General features: G+C 44.2%; 2 protein-coding genes across 3 annotated transcripts in view; both read right to left on the bottom strand.

The window, feature by feature from the left end:
* The window catches only part of LOC121610946 (transcription factor HIVEP3), a 39,273-nt gene extending 37,529 nt beyond the window's left edge, over positions 1 to 1,744 (bottom strand). For both annotated transcript variants that reach the window (XM_041943277.1, XM_041943276.1), the window contains exon 1: positions 1,514 to 1,744. The gene's annotated coding sequence lies outside the window, so the exon portion shown is untranslated. The remainder of the gene's footprint in view (positions 1 to 1,513) is intronic.
* A 4,073-nt stretch (positions 1,745 to 5,817) lies between these two features.
* serinc2l (serine incorporator 2, like) lies at positions 5,818 to 13,699 on the bottom strand. Its single transcript, XM_041943294.1, is given in 11 exon segments — positions 5,818 to 8,134; positions 8,593 to 8,747; positions 8,750 to 8,792; positions 8,891 to 9,041; positions 10,149 to 10,239; positions 11,251 to 11,420; positions 11,609 to 11,746; positions 11,883 to 11,962; positions 12,072 to 12,259; positions 12,563 to 12,724; positions 13,598 to 13,699. Coding segments are annotated over 11 exon segments (1,356 nt in total). The 5' UTR covers positions 13,637 to 13,699; the 3' UTR covers positions 5,818 to 7,995.
* Positions 13,700 to 16,406: the final 2,707 nt, after the last annotated feature.

Below are 16,406 nucleotides of genomic sequence, written 5' to 3'. Positions count from 1 at the left end.
AAACAATCTTGGATATTTGCAGGGAAACGGAGCAGCGCTCTCCTTGGGTGCCTGCTGAGCTTGCGCCTTTCTTCAGCCAGCACCACAAGTGGTCTTGATCCAGGCCAGAGCGGCGCACTGTAAGGCTGCCACTTTGTGCTGATTCAATAAGAAATAATTGCATATTGGCCTCTTTCCACTCATGCCCCCTTCAGCACCATGCTCTGACACTTCACTGTATTTCTGTACTGTAAGTTACAGTACTGGCCCAGAGCGAGGCGAAGGACACTGCAGCATTGTTGCTGCTATCGTTTTATAAGTATTTTTTTTAATATCCACATTCCTTCGGATTGGATGGGGAGTTGCACTGAACCTCCACTGATATGAAAAAGTATTTCTCAGCAGCATGTGGCTTTAGGGCAACCACAACCACTGTGGTCTTCATCTACACACAGCAATGCACGGCAAGCACTGTCCTTACCTACAACTGGCACCAGAGACACTGAAAGAGCACTGACTTCACCTGCTGCCAAAACTTGTTATTCTTCTGATTTCTTCACCTGATGTAATATAGCTTTCATATATGTTTATATCAATAGCAACATGCTCTAAGGTGCTGAGAGTTAAGAGGTCATAGATCAGACAGACAGATTGAAGCAATTCAAGTGCGAATGGAAATAAGGGTTAAAAATGACTGTTAAATACTGAAGCTGACGTCCTGTTACTCCGTCCAGAATGGCAATATTTGGTTTGTGCAGAGACTTTTTTTTTTTTTTTGCATAACAAACCTGTCAGACAACAGTTATACAGTCATTCGCTGTGTCTAAATGCAAATTTCACACTACAACACTGTCATTACCCTGATGTATGGAGGCGAACCCCGTGTGGGCAGACCATAAACAGCCTAAACAGCAGAGTGACTGAACTTGGAGCGGGGTCGATGCTGCTGACTGACTGAACAGCCGCCAAAACAAATGCGCACCGGTCAACTTAACCCATTTCTAACAGCGGATCAACAGAGCGAAAACGCATGATGTCATCCCTGAAGTGTGTGTGGAGGTGTAGCCCCGCAGTTCACAGGCCTGACCCCGAAGCTTAAACTTGAGCCCGGGCTGCGCCTGGCAGTCCGCGCTGTTGCTTTCCTCAGCCGGCTTGTTATAACGAGGACAAACGGGGTGAGCGCCGTGCGTGATGAAGCATATGCTGTCAGCTGTACGCGTGCGGCGCCGCCGCCGCTCCGACCGACGCTGCCGCGCGGCGCCGTACTTGAGACCGCGACTGCCTCCAACCCCCCCGTGAACTGACTGCTGCTGGGGTCCGCTGCATGCAGCCCGTCCTCGCCCCCCCACCACCCTCACCTATCACTATAAAACCCAACGAGGCGATCTCAACTTCATGACACTCTCTCAGCGTGGAAACACGGCTGGGATCCTGCGCTCAACTTCACGCCACATCGCTCCCTCAGCGTGACAGCCGCTGCAACGTCACGCAAACTAAGTGATAAACAGGCAGCAATATTACGGTTAATATTTACCAGCTTGCTACAGTGCGAGCGCTGCAGCCATTTATCCCGTAGCGAAAGGGCCAGAAGTCCGCATTTCCTGGATTGCGATGCGCTGGATAGAGCTGCTCTCGGTGGCCGCGCTCCTGCGCAGGCAGAGCCGGAGGGGCTCGGGGTGCTTCCCACTGTTGTGTCAGACCGGACAGCGATGCCACATTCAGCTGATCGCCACAACAAAACAACATCTCGCCCTACGCAAAAACACACTCCGCGGCTCCGCACCACCCCGCACGGCAGGTCCGGTGGGCACCGCCCCCTCCCTCTCAGCCTCCACCAGTGGGCTGGCGCGCCGAGCCCGCCTCGTGCATAGTCATGAGGTGGCGCAGGCGGCCATTGGTGGGAAGGCGCAGTTCCTGGTTAATGCTATTAATTGTAATTAGCCAGGCAGCCTCATGCAGTCCAGAGTTTCGGAGGCTGATTGGTTTAATCATGCGCCCACCGATCTGGTCTACAGCAGATCCTCTCTGATTCAGCAGCAATGTTTCATCTCCACTGAGTTAGAGCGCACGTCTTCCTGCCACACCGCAAGAATGAATAGCCCACCTAAAGTGATGCTGACATGGCATCACACACACAAGAGTCATAATGGAGGTCAGGATCCGAGGCCACAAATCAATTAACTTCTCCTGGATGACTGTGTGAGCTGTCAAAGGGTCACGGGCAGCGCTTTGCAATCCTCTGCACACACCCAAGCGCTGCGAGTGAGTTTCCTGCTGATCTGATGACCCTGTCTGTCTGACCTCCTCCTGCCGGAGGGACCGATGGTGGGGGAGGAGAGACGAGGGTCAGATACAGTGAAAGGTCAGCGGTGGAAGCGGCCCAGGCGGCTGCTGCACGGTTTGGTACCCCGGGGATCAAATGGTGCTCGAAAAGGCCAGCGGACACGAGAGCACACAGGTGGTGGCGGTGACAGCACCAGTCCACCTGACTCCCATCACTCTCATCACTGCGCGGGGAGTCAGCGCAGGAGCCGCTTTGAACAATCATATAAGGACAAGAAGATGCCCAACGACTGAAGTGCATGTTTCATGATGTGTAGAGGGGGAGGAAGTGCTGCAGAATAAGAAACATCTCGTCCTCTCTGCATGCGAGCGCACAGCTAGTCCCGCTCTTTTGTGTCTCACACTTTCAGAGCTGTGGATGCATCCGCATCCAGCACGCCAACTCTTTGTTCCCGGCGCGGAGAGCAGCTCCGCAGCACGGAGGAGAGGGAAGGGAGGTGGGGAGAGGTGCAGCGAAGGAGAGGAGAGCGGGGAAAGACAGTGGGAGGAAGCGAGAGACAGAGCAGGAGACGGTGGAAGGAGTGCAGGGACGCGCTGTGGTGTGAGCGCTCCGTGCTGCTACAATATGACTCTGACGGGCTTATGTAACCAGACTGGCCTGGCATTTGGCTCACAGCAGACGCCGGCTGCACTCACTGTTATATAACTGCATTAGCCGCTCCTCTGAGCCGGGGAAGAGCATGCGCACAGGAGAGCCCCCTCCACACACACACTCACACACACACACACACACACACTCAGACTTTCAGACTTCCAGCTTAGGACGGAGTGACTGCATTGCACTGCGGACAGAGCGAGAGAAATGGAAGCGATCAGCAATTTATTAGAAACAAGCAGATCTATTAGTGGCCACGTTTTCCTCGCTGGGGAGAAACGGCGCAAGGACAAGCACCAGCATCCTCACTTCCCATCATCCAGCAACAAGTTTCCCATCCCGAAAAGCCTAATTGGGGCTTAATGTTGGGTAAATGTTTCCAGTGCACATGCTGTATGCCAGCAGGGCTTAAACTCAATTAGCTCCCCTGCGCGCAGCGCATAATTTAATGGGCCTGGATCCAGCTCTTAAAACCCAATTACACCTCAGACGGGCATTTCCAGTCATTCTGTCGGAGAGGTGGTCAGGGACGCGCAATCCTCCCAGCAAACAGCGCTCATCCGAATCAGCACCAGGAGCAGCCGTGCCGCGCTCCGCTTATTGGAGTGATGACACTGAAGCAAAGCTGGAACAGTGGGGCGATCTGCGCGACCCTGTTCCTGACAAGTGGATGCAAAATGCGGCTAAACGCAGCTAATGCATGTGACAAGCACTGTTTTCAGTCTATCTGCAGTTAAAAATCCCAGGATGCCTCACCAAGCATGGCTGCAGAGCTGCTCTAAGTGGTTCATAATCAGCACATTACAGCCTCTGATCTCTTATTACAGCGACAAATTGCATCTGATGATAACAGAGGAAATGAAGGTGGGATTTATGACGCTGGAGCCAATGGCCGGAGGCGGAGAGCGTCTTAAATCTATCCTGGGAGAAAATCCGACTTCACATTTATACACGTGATGATAACAGGGGAAATAAAAGCGCGATTTATGACGCTTGGCTAATTTGTTCTCACATGCTGCTGGCTGCGTTCAGAGGCTGTTAAATTTCAGATGGGGCTAATGGACGAGGGCATTGCAAAGAGTTCTTCAGTCTCATGAAAGCCAGTCTGGTGCCCTCATAGCGTTCAGCCCTCAATCACTGAAAGAGAAACAAAAAAAAGACAAGTTTGAAAGAGCGAGAGCGGTTTCTGTAAAGAGTGAAGAGTGAGATCGTGTTCAACCCTGACCAGAGCAGTAAAAATGAAAGCATGAAGGTGTTGGAGGAGATGCTACATGGCTGCTCCATCACTTGAGTCGCTGTGGTGGTGACCTCCGTGCGTCTGTCTCATTAAGTGAAGCCTTTAGGCCCAGTGTGCGGCCCACCGCTGCGCAAAGAGACGCAGGAACACTCTATACGAAAAACGACAAAGCTTCCAACTTTGTTTTTAGATGCACAAAACACCCTTTTATTATGTCCTTCTCTCTGGTTTATGCACATTCTGCATCAGTGCTTTCTTTTCTTTCTCTTTCCAGTGACAACTTGTCACATACTAATTACATCATTATAATTTCCTGCAGGCCTGTAACCTCATTCTGGATCTGCCGTCATGGCTGCAGCGGTTGTTTGATGCTGCTGTGTTTCCTTCTTCAGAGTCACATTCTGAATTTGTTGTGAGGTCCTGTTAACATCCTGTGTTTATATCTGCTTATGTTGTGCTCACTATGAAACTGCTTCCACACACTGGTGTTCTCATTTTCCATTGGCACATGAATATGTATTTGCACTTTATATTCACCTCTGATGCAATGAGTCTCTGCCTGTGCAAACTGCATTTTTAACAATGTGCACTGCTAAAGCACTGTTTTATCTTCACTGTCTCACAGTTTGTGCGTCGTTGTTTTATGTTTAATGTTGTGTAGGTTACTGTCTTTGTTCCCTCCACTGCACGTAAAGGAAGTATTCATTCTCTCAACTGTGACACCATCCACTCAGGATTGCCGTGGATAGGCTGAGCGAGGGGTGGTGTTGTGGGAGGGTGGTAGTCGACAGGAGGTAGTGTGTCCTGAACAGTTCCAGACAGTGCCAACTGGATTGAGTGACTGTAGCGGCCAAAACCAACAGGCCCTGTCTGCCAGCCAGGCGAGAAGGAAATAACACAGCAGAGGCTGCGAGCATTGGCACACACTGCTGTCTCTGGACCAGCTCAGGGGACGGGTCACATTTACTGTCGATTTACAGTTCGGCAAAAGGGGTTGAATCTGCTATTTGAGTTCTAATTATTATTTACTGTATACACAAAGTCACGTGCTTTCAATTTAGTGGGTGTCTGTAACAGCAAGCAGAGCACACACTAAGCAAAGGTTAAAGGCAACAGTGGCTGATGTGAATGTGTCCCCTGTCACACTGCCTCTGAGAACGGTGTTAGAGTTTAAGCAGCAAGCCGGGGAAACACAGAGTGTCACACGTTAAGTGCTTGAACTGATGCATGTCGAGCGTATGGTTGGCTTATTTTGGAGTGTTATCTACATTTGATGGTATACCCAGAGTACAGAACGTGCTGTGATGTGTCTATTAGCCCCACCTCATGACCTCAATCTATGGGGTGATGTACAGAAACCAAGTGCTATCACACTACCTGCACCCTGGAAAGATAGAGGTGTTGTGCACAAGCAGTGAACATCCACAGGGGACCTAAATCACCCTAATAGTTAACATGCCAATCACCTTACCAGTAATTATTGTATTTCACTAAAATCAAACGTAAAATCTCATCAAACGTAAACAATAACTCATGCTTTTACAGTTTTTACACTCCGTCTTCATGGTGTACTGATGAGGATTATTTTACCCAATGTATCTGTATCTTTCATGGGACGCGACCGTAGAGCTTCTACTGAGGCTCCATCAACACAGAGTTAGTGAGAGACTTTCGTATTTATTAAAAACAGTGTCTATACATGAAATACAATGTTAATGCCTGTCAGAGGTCTATGCCTTGTGACATGCAGTGAGCACAATGTAAGGCAAGGCATAAAAAGCGCACGTCAGCATTAGTGATAAATTCGTTTTGAAACGCAGGGCTACAAAAAGGCACTTAATCGTGTTTTCAAATATTACATGTTAATGGCAATTCAGCATTAACAATCTCCTTAATAGGGCGATAATGGTAACTTGTACAACACATCTGACATGTTTGATAAAGTTAATATATAAAAAAAAAGATTCCCATTTATCACAACACTTTTGAAAAACTTCATTCACAATACTCGTGTGTTTCTCCAGAGAAATGTGATTCATACGTGTGGGCGGTGAAATGTTCGAAAATAACAAAAACAAAGAACATTTACAAGAAGTTCCAAAAACAATTATTCACAGGTACAAAATATTCTGGCCTTACTGGAACTCATGGCATTAAGATTGAAATTGAGGTAAATACTATATAATGCATAAAATTACTGTACCACCATTACAACCATCAACATACTATGAAAGTCAAGACCATTTAACAGCAATTTATCAGTACCAACATGCGTCATTATTGTTTTGTACACTGTAACAATTAAAAATCCTTTTCTTCTTGACTCAGTAACACGCTCTGAAACCTTCTGGAAATAATGGCATTTGTGAGAGCACAGGTAGTGTGGAGTTCACGGCTGTCACCTCCTGAAGCCTACTGCTGCACATCGCGTGATGTTGACTGCTATGGATCAATACATGTCTGTCTCCCTGCTGCAAACAGACTGCTATACAGGTAGATTGTTGCCCGTGGCTGTACGAGGCCAAACACAGTCAGACATGGAGAGGCATAGCACCAGAGATAAATTACCATAGGTTGGAATAGACGAGGAAGAGCTGAGATTAGACTGGTGGTCTATTCGGACTCTCTGGCTCAAGGTGTAATCATGTGGATTTGCATACAGCCGAGCAGCAAAAGGGAAGCCCTGTTAGGATCTGTTGGGTGTGTCATATTAGTCTTATCTAACTCTCACACTCACCTCACTCTGGGGCTCCTAAGGAGGGATCTCCTCGTTGCCCCCTGCACCAAAACAGCCCAGCTAATCAGGGGGATTCCAGACCTGGCCAATCAGAGAGGTCTGACGTTGCAGGCCTTTAAAGGGGGATCTGTAACTGAAATGTCTGAGGTATTGAGAAAGTGCCTTGTTGCTTTCTGATAGTCCAGTTACTTAAATTCAGCAGAACGATAATGGAGCTTATATAGTCATATCACAGCCGCGTCAGGCGGAAGGTAGGGAGTTGCCTTTTAAGATGATTCTTTGGCAAAGAACTTCAGGTCGCCAAAACCATCATCAATCAGGCTAACTAAAAAAAATCCACTTTGAAATATCTGTAGTGATTATCAGAATAAATAATCATACTGAGAGGAGTAAGACAACAGAAACACAAAAACAGCAGAAGCAATTAATTAAAAAAAAGGAATAAAAAGAAATCAAATGTATTTCCTTCATAATACCCTGTCTATTTCCTCTATAGCATCCCTTATACTGCCTAACAGCTTGATTCCACCGGGCACGGCTGGGTCACGTTCCGGCTGCGAGCAGTTTTGTTCCATCCTCTGCACGGCTTCATTCCCCACCGGGAGTGTTTCAGAAGCGTTTTGCCTGCTGATTTTGTTGACTTGCTCAGATTTTAATGATCTGGTATTTTTTCCTTGATGTTTGTGCTTCTACCACAGGTAAACAGGCCACATAGTTAAATGCTTTCATTTTTTGTCTGTTGTAATTGCGTTTATTGTTGATATTCGATCAGGAGTCTGCACATCCAGTCACTTGAAAAGTGGACTGGATTCTCTATGCCGTTGCGGTGTCTGACTTCCTGTGCAGCTCGATCTGCTCTGCGCAGCTTGACGCAGCTTCCGTCAAAAATAGATGGGGCATGCATTTTTAGAGGAGGAGAGCGGAAGAGCAGCTTCTGGGATGCTTCTGAAACGTGCTGCGGCGCTTCTGGCTGAATCACCAGAATTGTCTAGAATGGCCACGATGCGATGAGCTCTGGTGGGGCGACAAGGCTGTGCCTGGTGGAGTCAAGCCGTAATACACTAGGCAAAAAAACAAAACAAACGGCTGAAAGACAGGGCGTGCTCAGTTGAAGTCCCTGTCAGGGAAGATGAGAGGGGCAATGAGGGTCCAGAGGTAGAGCCCAAGGCCCAGCCAGCTGGAGCTCATCTTCACCCACACAGCTGGCATAGTGCTCTGCATGGCCTGGGAGGTGGTGTCTGGTCTGAGGGAGGACACAGAGGGAAAGGTGCAATTTAGTAAAACCAGCTCCACATAACACATGCACTATGGGTCCCATGAATGATTAGAAAAAGCACTGTGGTGGATTTAGCTGATTTTAAAAAATGACTTTCAAACTGCACTCAAAGAATGGATAACTTTCAGGTCAGGTAATGTGCCCTCTAGTGGCCATACTGGGGACCTACAATACCTGTGAAACAACTACTGACAGCTGATTTCAAAACATATGGTCACCTCAGAGGCATCAATCAGATGAATACATTCTTCAAGGCTTTTCTTTCAAAACTAATCATTTTGTTACTGACATATCTGAAGAACTGTATGTTTAAATGCTGTCAGTTTGGGTGATAAAATTGCTTATTTGTAGCTGTTTCACATACTGTGTCTGTTTATTCAATATTTGTATTTCAGCGGAAAAATTCTGTGATCATGTTGACTTACTGGTACCAGTTGGTTAGAGTCATCATGATGTACAGAGAGGCCAGACAGAGGTGGAAGTGGAAAAAGGAGTAGTTGTAAGAGACTGACTCCTCCTCATCGTCCACGGCCCTGCGAATGCCATCCTCTCCCACTACACCCTCTCCCCCTGACCCTCTGTCTGCATCAGCTTGTTTACCTGGGTGTTAGTGGATGAACGGATACTAGAAAGGGGACAGAGAAAGCCAGTTTTACAAAAATACAAGTACTACAAAACAGGACAAAATATTCTATGTGATGGGTTTAGCACCGCTAAACCTACCTGGCATAAAGAGTGCAGAAGAGGAAGATGATCAAACCAACAATGCCCTGAGCATCCCACCACTGCACCACTCCTGGGTTGTTGTCACCAGGTGACTCAGCGGTGCTGACGTTTGCCACGAGACTCAGCAGGCTGGGGTTACACTTGCGATCTAAGACAACAGAGTACACACACGTCATTACATATGTTATTATAAGGTATTACAAGGTAACAGGTTATGAAAAATACATCAGTATACAATGAGTGTGTTCACACTCAACGTGGTCTTTTATCTATGGATATCTGAATTATATTTTGACTGTAATGGCAATTAGAGCTGCCGGGATTAATGGATTAATCAATCAGTAGTCAACTATTAAATTAATTGCCAGCTATTTTGATAATAAGATTAATTGGTTTAAGCAATTTTTAAGGAAAAAAAAGTCAAAATTCTCTGATTCTTTACTCCTCTGTAATTGTAAACTGAATATCTTTGGGTTGTGGACAACACAACCGAAATCTATAAGACTAGAACTGATGCAGTTTCAGTGTTGTGTGGAAATGGATCTCTGCTTGCGCATACAGAAAACTAAGCCTACAGTCACAACAAGCTTGCCTATTGGTGCCATTCACTTGGAAAAGGCAGATAAACAAGGACAGTGTGCCAGCTACAGTGTTAGCAGAATGCTCGTTGTATGGAGTCAGATCAGTCTCAGCATTAATTAATGCACACAGTAGTGTTCACAGATATTTTGTGTTTTAAATAAATGTAGTAGAAATCTACAAATATATGTATTTGAAAGTAAAATGCTTTTTTTTCAACAAGGAATTATCTGTCGCCAATCAGATGGCTCCTTCAGTTTCAGCCAATCACTACAGCGTCACATCTGTGCAGTCTGGAAAAGAGGGAACGAATGTCAAACAGCTGCCCGACGTCTGGGCAGTATCATACAACAGGGAAGAACGTTTCACAGCTGAGATATTGTTTTACACTGTTGTTTTTACATGTGTATGCAATGATAAAGTGGAGGGAGTCATTTCTATCTAACTCCAGAAATACATCTGTGGATCATTCTGTGTGGACTCATTAATACAGACACTGATCTGCCTACATATTTTGTTCCTACAGCATGTCATGGAAAACTCACCAGCGAAATCAAAATGCTGCTGAAGCAGATAATCAGAAAGTACATGTATTGAAACAGTAAGTATAATTACAACTGAGCATGCAGCCAAAAGCTACAGAAGAGAGCTTCAAGTGTGGACTAAGACAACTCACTTGGATTGTTGGTCATTGCAGACCAAGTGACATACATGGTGTAGAGAGAGATGAGGGAAGCCTGGAGCAAACCAGAGTGTGGCTGGGCTTCCTGCAACAAAAAGGACAAACATGCACTAAATTTATCAGCCAAAATGTAACAACCACAAAATGTAAATGAAAAATGTAAATAACTGTATTCGGATGTACTACGTATTTCAGTCAAAAAACTCAACCAAGACTTTAAAAATCAATCAAGTCATTTTTGTTTCTACATATTACGTTTTACTAATTGGAGACAGCAAAGCCATGTCGACACGAGGACAGATAAATGTAAAAAATGCTTCTTTTTTTTCCCTTTTCTACAGGTTTGCATCCACACTAGTGCTTTCAGGTTGCATCCTCATATTTCACTGTCAACGCTGAAAAACCACAACATATGACCTGTACTATCTGACCGGCTATATTGACCTGGCCTGTTTTCATTTTTTCCAGGTTCCATTTTATTTTTTCCCAAATTGCAGGTTTCTTCTGAATTCTATGTTTTACCATTTAAGCACTTTTTGTCATAAGAAAGAGTGTCCAATCATGTGGCGGATGAGCAAGAATTTTTATAAAAGTCAAAATTCGATGAATATCAATGAAGTTGATGTAACATTACATTGCACTATTCAATATCAAAGGGATCGTCTGCAGCTTGAACACAGAGGGTAAGTGGATCTGATGGAGGCTGCAGTCACATTTAAGCAACTCTCCTCCTTGTTCATGATGCTTGACCAGAAACGGGCGCAGCTTCTCTTGCACTGCAGAGAGTATTGCTGAAGTGATGAGGTCTTGCTAGCTCACTCCATCTTTTTCACTCAGAACGCCTCTTTAACATTGTGTGTGTGTGTGAGTGTGTGTGAGAGAGAGACACTAACACATAGCAGCATCGGTTATGTATGTGTGTGAGAGACACCAAAACATAGAAGCATAGTTTTTTCTGCTCTTTTTCTGTAATGGACTGATCACAAGGAGAGTTTGAGGGGACAGAATCTTCACCTCTTGTGATCTCTGCTAAATAGGACCCAGGACCCTTACTCAAATAAGTAGGGACATGGCCTTGGATTGGTCCACACTGTACCTGTATCTTAGGAAGGATGGAGACGATGGAGATAATAATGCAGAAGATAAGGTTGAGGCTGATGAAGACTTTGTGCTCTGTGCAGTCGTCAGGTAGTGTATAGTAAACGTAGAAAAGCACCACAGCAGTGATAGCCAGTGCATAGTGGAGGAGGGTGAAAGACAGCAGACCTGAAAATTACATGAAGATACATTAATAAAAATTGCTTAAAATGCAGGTATAACAATGTTCTACTAATCTGGGCAGCAGAGCAGATCATCCGATCTATTTAAATATTATGTCAAGTGTATAACTGATTATTCGGCAAATATGTAGTTCAACATGGCTAGAAAGGCCTCTTTTCAAGAGAATGCTTTACCTGCAAACCAGCATTTGTTGTTACTACTTTCAGCATTTTCTACCCACACCTTGTTCCAGGAGTGGGCAAAGTCGATGAGAAGAATAAGTTGAATTAGAATGAAGATGAAGGATCCCACGACTCCAAAGTAAAACCACACTATAAAGAAGAAAGAAAACAGACACATCAAACATTGTTTATCAGGGATAGATTCCTATTCTGTTGCCGGAGCCACTGGGAAAACACAAAGTCAGTATATTACTGTGAATGGTAATTGAACAGAGATTGTTAATACCGGTATGAAATGTCCCGTCGGGGATGAAAAAAGCTCCCACTGTTATCCCAATCAGGATCAGAAACTTAAAGAACCAGAACCTGAAAAATAAAGAGTCACAACCCACCATCAGTACAGCAGGCAGAGGCAAGTAACACCAGCAAAACTGCCTCCATCCCTGACCACATATAAGCCCAATAAAGCACTCACCCATTCTGAACTGCTGCACGTGGGTCTTTGCTGCTACGGACACCAATCATGATTGCGAAGAACAGAAAGAAGAAGCAGGTCATGGCGAAGCACATACGGTACACAGACTTGTAGCCGACAATGACGTCGCAGTTAATGTGGTTCTCGACACCAGGTATAGTAGTTCCTCCCTGGCAAAATCCCGGGATCTGCAAAACAGCAGCAGACGATCAGAGAAAACAAAACTGTAATTAAGAGAATATGTCAGTGACAAAGGACTTTCGCTGCAAAACTGTTACAAACTGTGACCTAGAAACCTAGTTTTTTGTTCCAGTTTAAGGGCGGTCATCACAACTACTTCCAATAAGGAAATACCCTATACATAGCACATGAAAGAAAAAAAACATGCACAGTAAACACATGCAGTAGTTCAGGAGATCTAAATGAATGTTCAAAATGCAACACAGCCCTAAACACTAATGTAACAGCACTGAGAGAAACAGCTATCTTACTTTACGGAGCTGTGCCTCCATTCCAGGAAGGATCATGATGACAGACACCATGGTCCCCAGCAGCAAAAAGAAGGAGAAGACCAGCCGGGTGACAGTGGAGTTGTTGGAGGAGGGACAGCAGCCACACAGGAGGCATGGTGCTGAGCCACACAGACAGGAGGCCTGTGTGTGATGGAGAAAATTAGAAAGGAGTGAAAGAGGGAAAAAAAAAGTTTAAGCATTGGGCAGGACAGGCTTCTACAAATCAGATAACAGTCAAATGAAAGCAACTGCTTTGGCAGAACGCCGATCGCTAATAGGTTGTGGTCGATTACAAATACTGTGCTGGTAAATTATTTATCGTGACTGTGAATTTCCAATACTGGATCCAAGTGGACAAGCATCACCCACATATCTGACTCATTTATTATCTAAACAAGAACAACACCGGCCCATCCCTTGTTATCCCAGTTTGTCAAGAAATCCAGGACATATCCGTCCCCTGGCTTTTAACATGTGTTGATCCAAACAGCCACTTCACTTAATCGAAAACTGAGCTTAGCTAATTTAAACGGTCCAAGCTAACGCTGCTGTTGCATTGGCCAGACCAGGAACCGCTATCCAGATAACTAGCCATAGCATACAGGCAAAATCAGCTGTGTCAATAACACGATTGCATTGCCTTAACCCTAGCTTGGCTTAATATGTCTCGAAAATGGCTTGTTCTGACACTTCCTCGATTACTAACGTTATTTGCCCTGCTGATTCACTAGCTAACTAAGCTAACTTCCTTGAAATTTGTATCGTTAGCTGTTTGTCCAGTACAACTAGATAACTAGCTTTAGTGTTTGACGTTAAGTTAATAACTAACGTTAATTACATTAAGGGAGTTTTAGGCTGCCTGTCACGTAGCGTTTAACGTAATGTTAAGTGTTAAGCTAACGTTCACCCCAACTTTAGTTTAGCTCATCTAACGTTAACGTTAGGACGAAGAGAGTGAACTAAAGCCTTCCGTTTGTATCCAAGATGACATTCATGTTGAGAGTAGATACTTACACAGCTGGCTAACGAGCATAAGGCCAGACAAGCGCCCATGTTGACATAAAAATCGTGAAGTAACTGGAGCACAGTGGCCTCTCGCTTTCCTGTAACAGCACTACCAGATGACACAAACCGTCGGAAGTTGCTCTGCTGATTTTCAAAATAAAAGTGTGTACGATCAGCTCAATTGACAAGCTTTTCAACATAAAACACCAAGATATGATAGGGTGGGTAGGATATAAACGAAAATTGGTTTTAATCAAAACAGCCACTGCATATACAATTATTCTGCATTTTTGGGAGCGACAACACATCTTTGTGTTAATGGGTTCAATGTTGTATGCGTTGTGACCCTGTTTACTTCTCCATTCCAAAATATGTGTGCAGAGCACAGTGGATAACAAGACAGTAGATGCAGGGACTTTGAAACCTACCATCTGTCCTCTCATTCAGTATCCCAGGAACTGCATGTCTGTTGTTTAAAACTACATGGATAGCAAGAGAGAGGCTGTCAGGTGCATACAGGAGCCTCTTCAAAAGCCCATGCTGTTGGTGGAGCAGCTGCACAGCAGGGGGCCGACAGAGATTGGGTAATTAATAGCCCCATTAATATCTAACCCGGAACAAGGCACATTTCAATGCCAAATGCTCAATTAATTCTCTAATAAGCAGGAGAATTCAGAACTAGTAGGGTAACTAAAATGAATCAGCTTGGACATTTCTCAATTAACAGAGCACTGTAACAGAAATAATGCTAACATTTTACTGAGTTTATAGCTGACATTAAACCCACAAGGCATATGGCCATGAAACACAAAGTGGCCACTGCAACATGAGTGGATTTTGCAATTCATTAATATATGCAATGCACGATGTAGGCTACACAGGAATCATATTGCTTTGCACAGATCCCATCTGTTGCAATGAGGATAACTGGTACATGGTATTTGTCCAGGAAATCCATGCTACACACAGCTGAACAGTTCTGGAAAGGAAAAGTATAACAAAACTCTTCAAAAATCTTTTTACTGCAACCAAAGTCCAACTTTGAATCAGTGGTTATGCAGAAACCTAAGTTTTATAATGCACTGCCATTAAAATGACCAAAAGGCTTTATGGAATCTATAACTTTGTCATCCACATTGGTCACTATGTGTGTGGCTTGTCATTTTTAGACTTTTAGATAGTTAGTTGCTACATGTTCTGTGGATTACAGTTATATAGTAGTTATAGTGAATTTTGAATTTTTGTCAGGTTGATTCCTCAATCTAACACTAGGTAGCAGCATTTGACCACCATTATAGATTACTGCCACTGTTATGAGCAACTATAAACCATATGTCATATTTCAACAGCTTAACAGACAATAATAATTCTACAGTGAAAGACAGACCTTGGGGTGATTTAGAGCAAAGTTTAGAGCATTTACCCCCATAAACTATTCACTACATGTGCCTGCACAGGAGACTGATGGGTATCTAACAGGCAATATCGAACTGTAGATACAGGCAACATTTTGAAATCCCTTATAGAGTCAACCCATTCGTGCCATTCTTAACTATTTGTTTAGGTTGAATGACAACAAGCGGGCTGTTTGCAGGGCTGATATTAATGTAGAAAGAATGTCAATGAATGCATCCATTGCTTTTTTGTTGAAATCTCTACAAAGATCTAGGCCTGTGCTGAGGCAGGTGTGTGTATTCGGCTCCTTTCAAGCTGCTGACATCTGCATTCGGGTCAGAGATAGCCAAAAAAAACATGACGGGAATGAAACATAAGCACCGGCTGACGACGGCTGTGGCTCTTGTAGCTCTAAATGACTAGTCTGCATCGCAGCCTGCATCTGATATCCTAAAGTTCTATGAAAAAAATTTAAAAATAGGATATATTTCATGTATCACTTCTACACAACACATGCAGCCAAATATTCTCTTTATACTTGCACTAAAAAACAGGGACAGGGTACATGTTTGGAGGCTCAGGATGACATTAGAAATTTTGAAGTGTAATTCAAACTAGGGACCTTCTGGTAGTAAGGAAAGACCACATACTGTAATTATCCTGATATTGGGTAGAACTCCAGGATATAAGTTTTAATATTAAGACATGGTGTATATTTCTGATTACAGTCTGATTACCTCAAGAAGAAAATTGTTTTTCAGCTGTTTAGATCTCGCTGCAATAAAAACCTTCCTGATTTGGGATCAGCTATGGGAAACACAATGCAACAATGCAACTTATTGATTGATCTGGTACTGTAGTCTAAGGTAGCAAGGGAAAAAAATGACTAATTTGTAAGCAATTCATGAATCTAATTATGTATATCATCCCTTTACACCAAGTCTGCATAAGCTTGGGTAAAATGAAAACTTAATATGGATGCTTGCTACGGGACAGGTACCAATATGATGCTGAACCTGAAGGGCTGCACTCTCTCAGAAAATACTCCTTATCAGCATCTTTTAATTCCGTATTAAATGTAAATAAGTTTGCATGCTCTGTGGACAGCAGCATCATGAAAAAACATAAAAATCACAAGCACCCTCAGTTCCTCAGTTGATGATACAAGGGATGCTTATAAATGTACAGTGCGTTTTTAGCCACTCACCCCTGTGAGTCTCCTACAATCACCTCTTTCTTCTGGCACTGACGGGCTCACTTGGCTGACAGCCGATGTTTGCTTCTCTATTTTATGTGGATGCAGCAGCCAGGATTGTAATTTCACTCTCAACCATCACCACTCTTTCATCACTCACTCCAAGGACGTTCTTGTAGTTTTCCCTTGAAGAAAGAGCTGCAAAGAAAGAAAAATATCACAAAGAAA

The sequence above is a fragment of the Chelmon rostratus genome, chromosome 8 (assembly GCF_017976325.1).
Source record: "Chelmon rostratus isolate fCheRos1 chromosome 8, fCheRos1.pri, whole genome shotgun sequence".
Taxonomy (NCBI): Eukaryota; Metazoa; Chordata; class Actinopteri; order Chaetodontiformes; family Chaetodontidae; genus Chelmon; species Chelmon rostratus.
The sequence above is the reverse complement of the archived record's forward strand: the minus strand, read 5'-3'. Positions and strand labels throughout refer to the sequence as shown.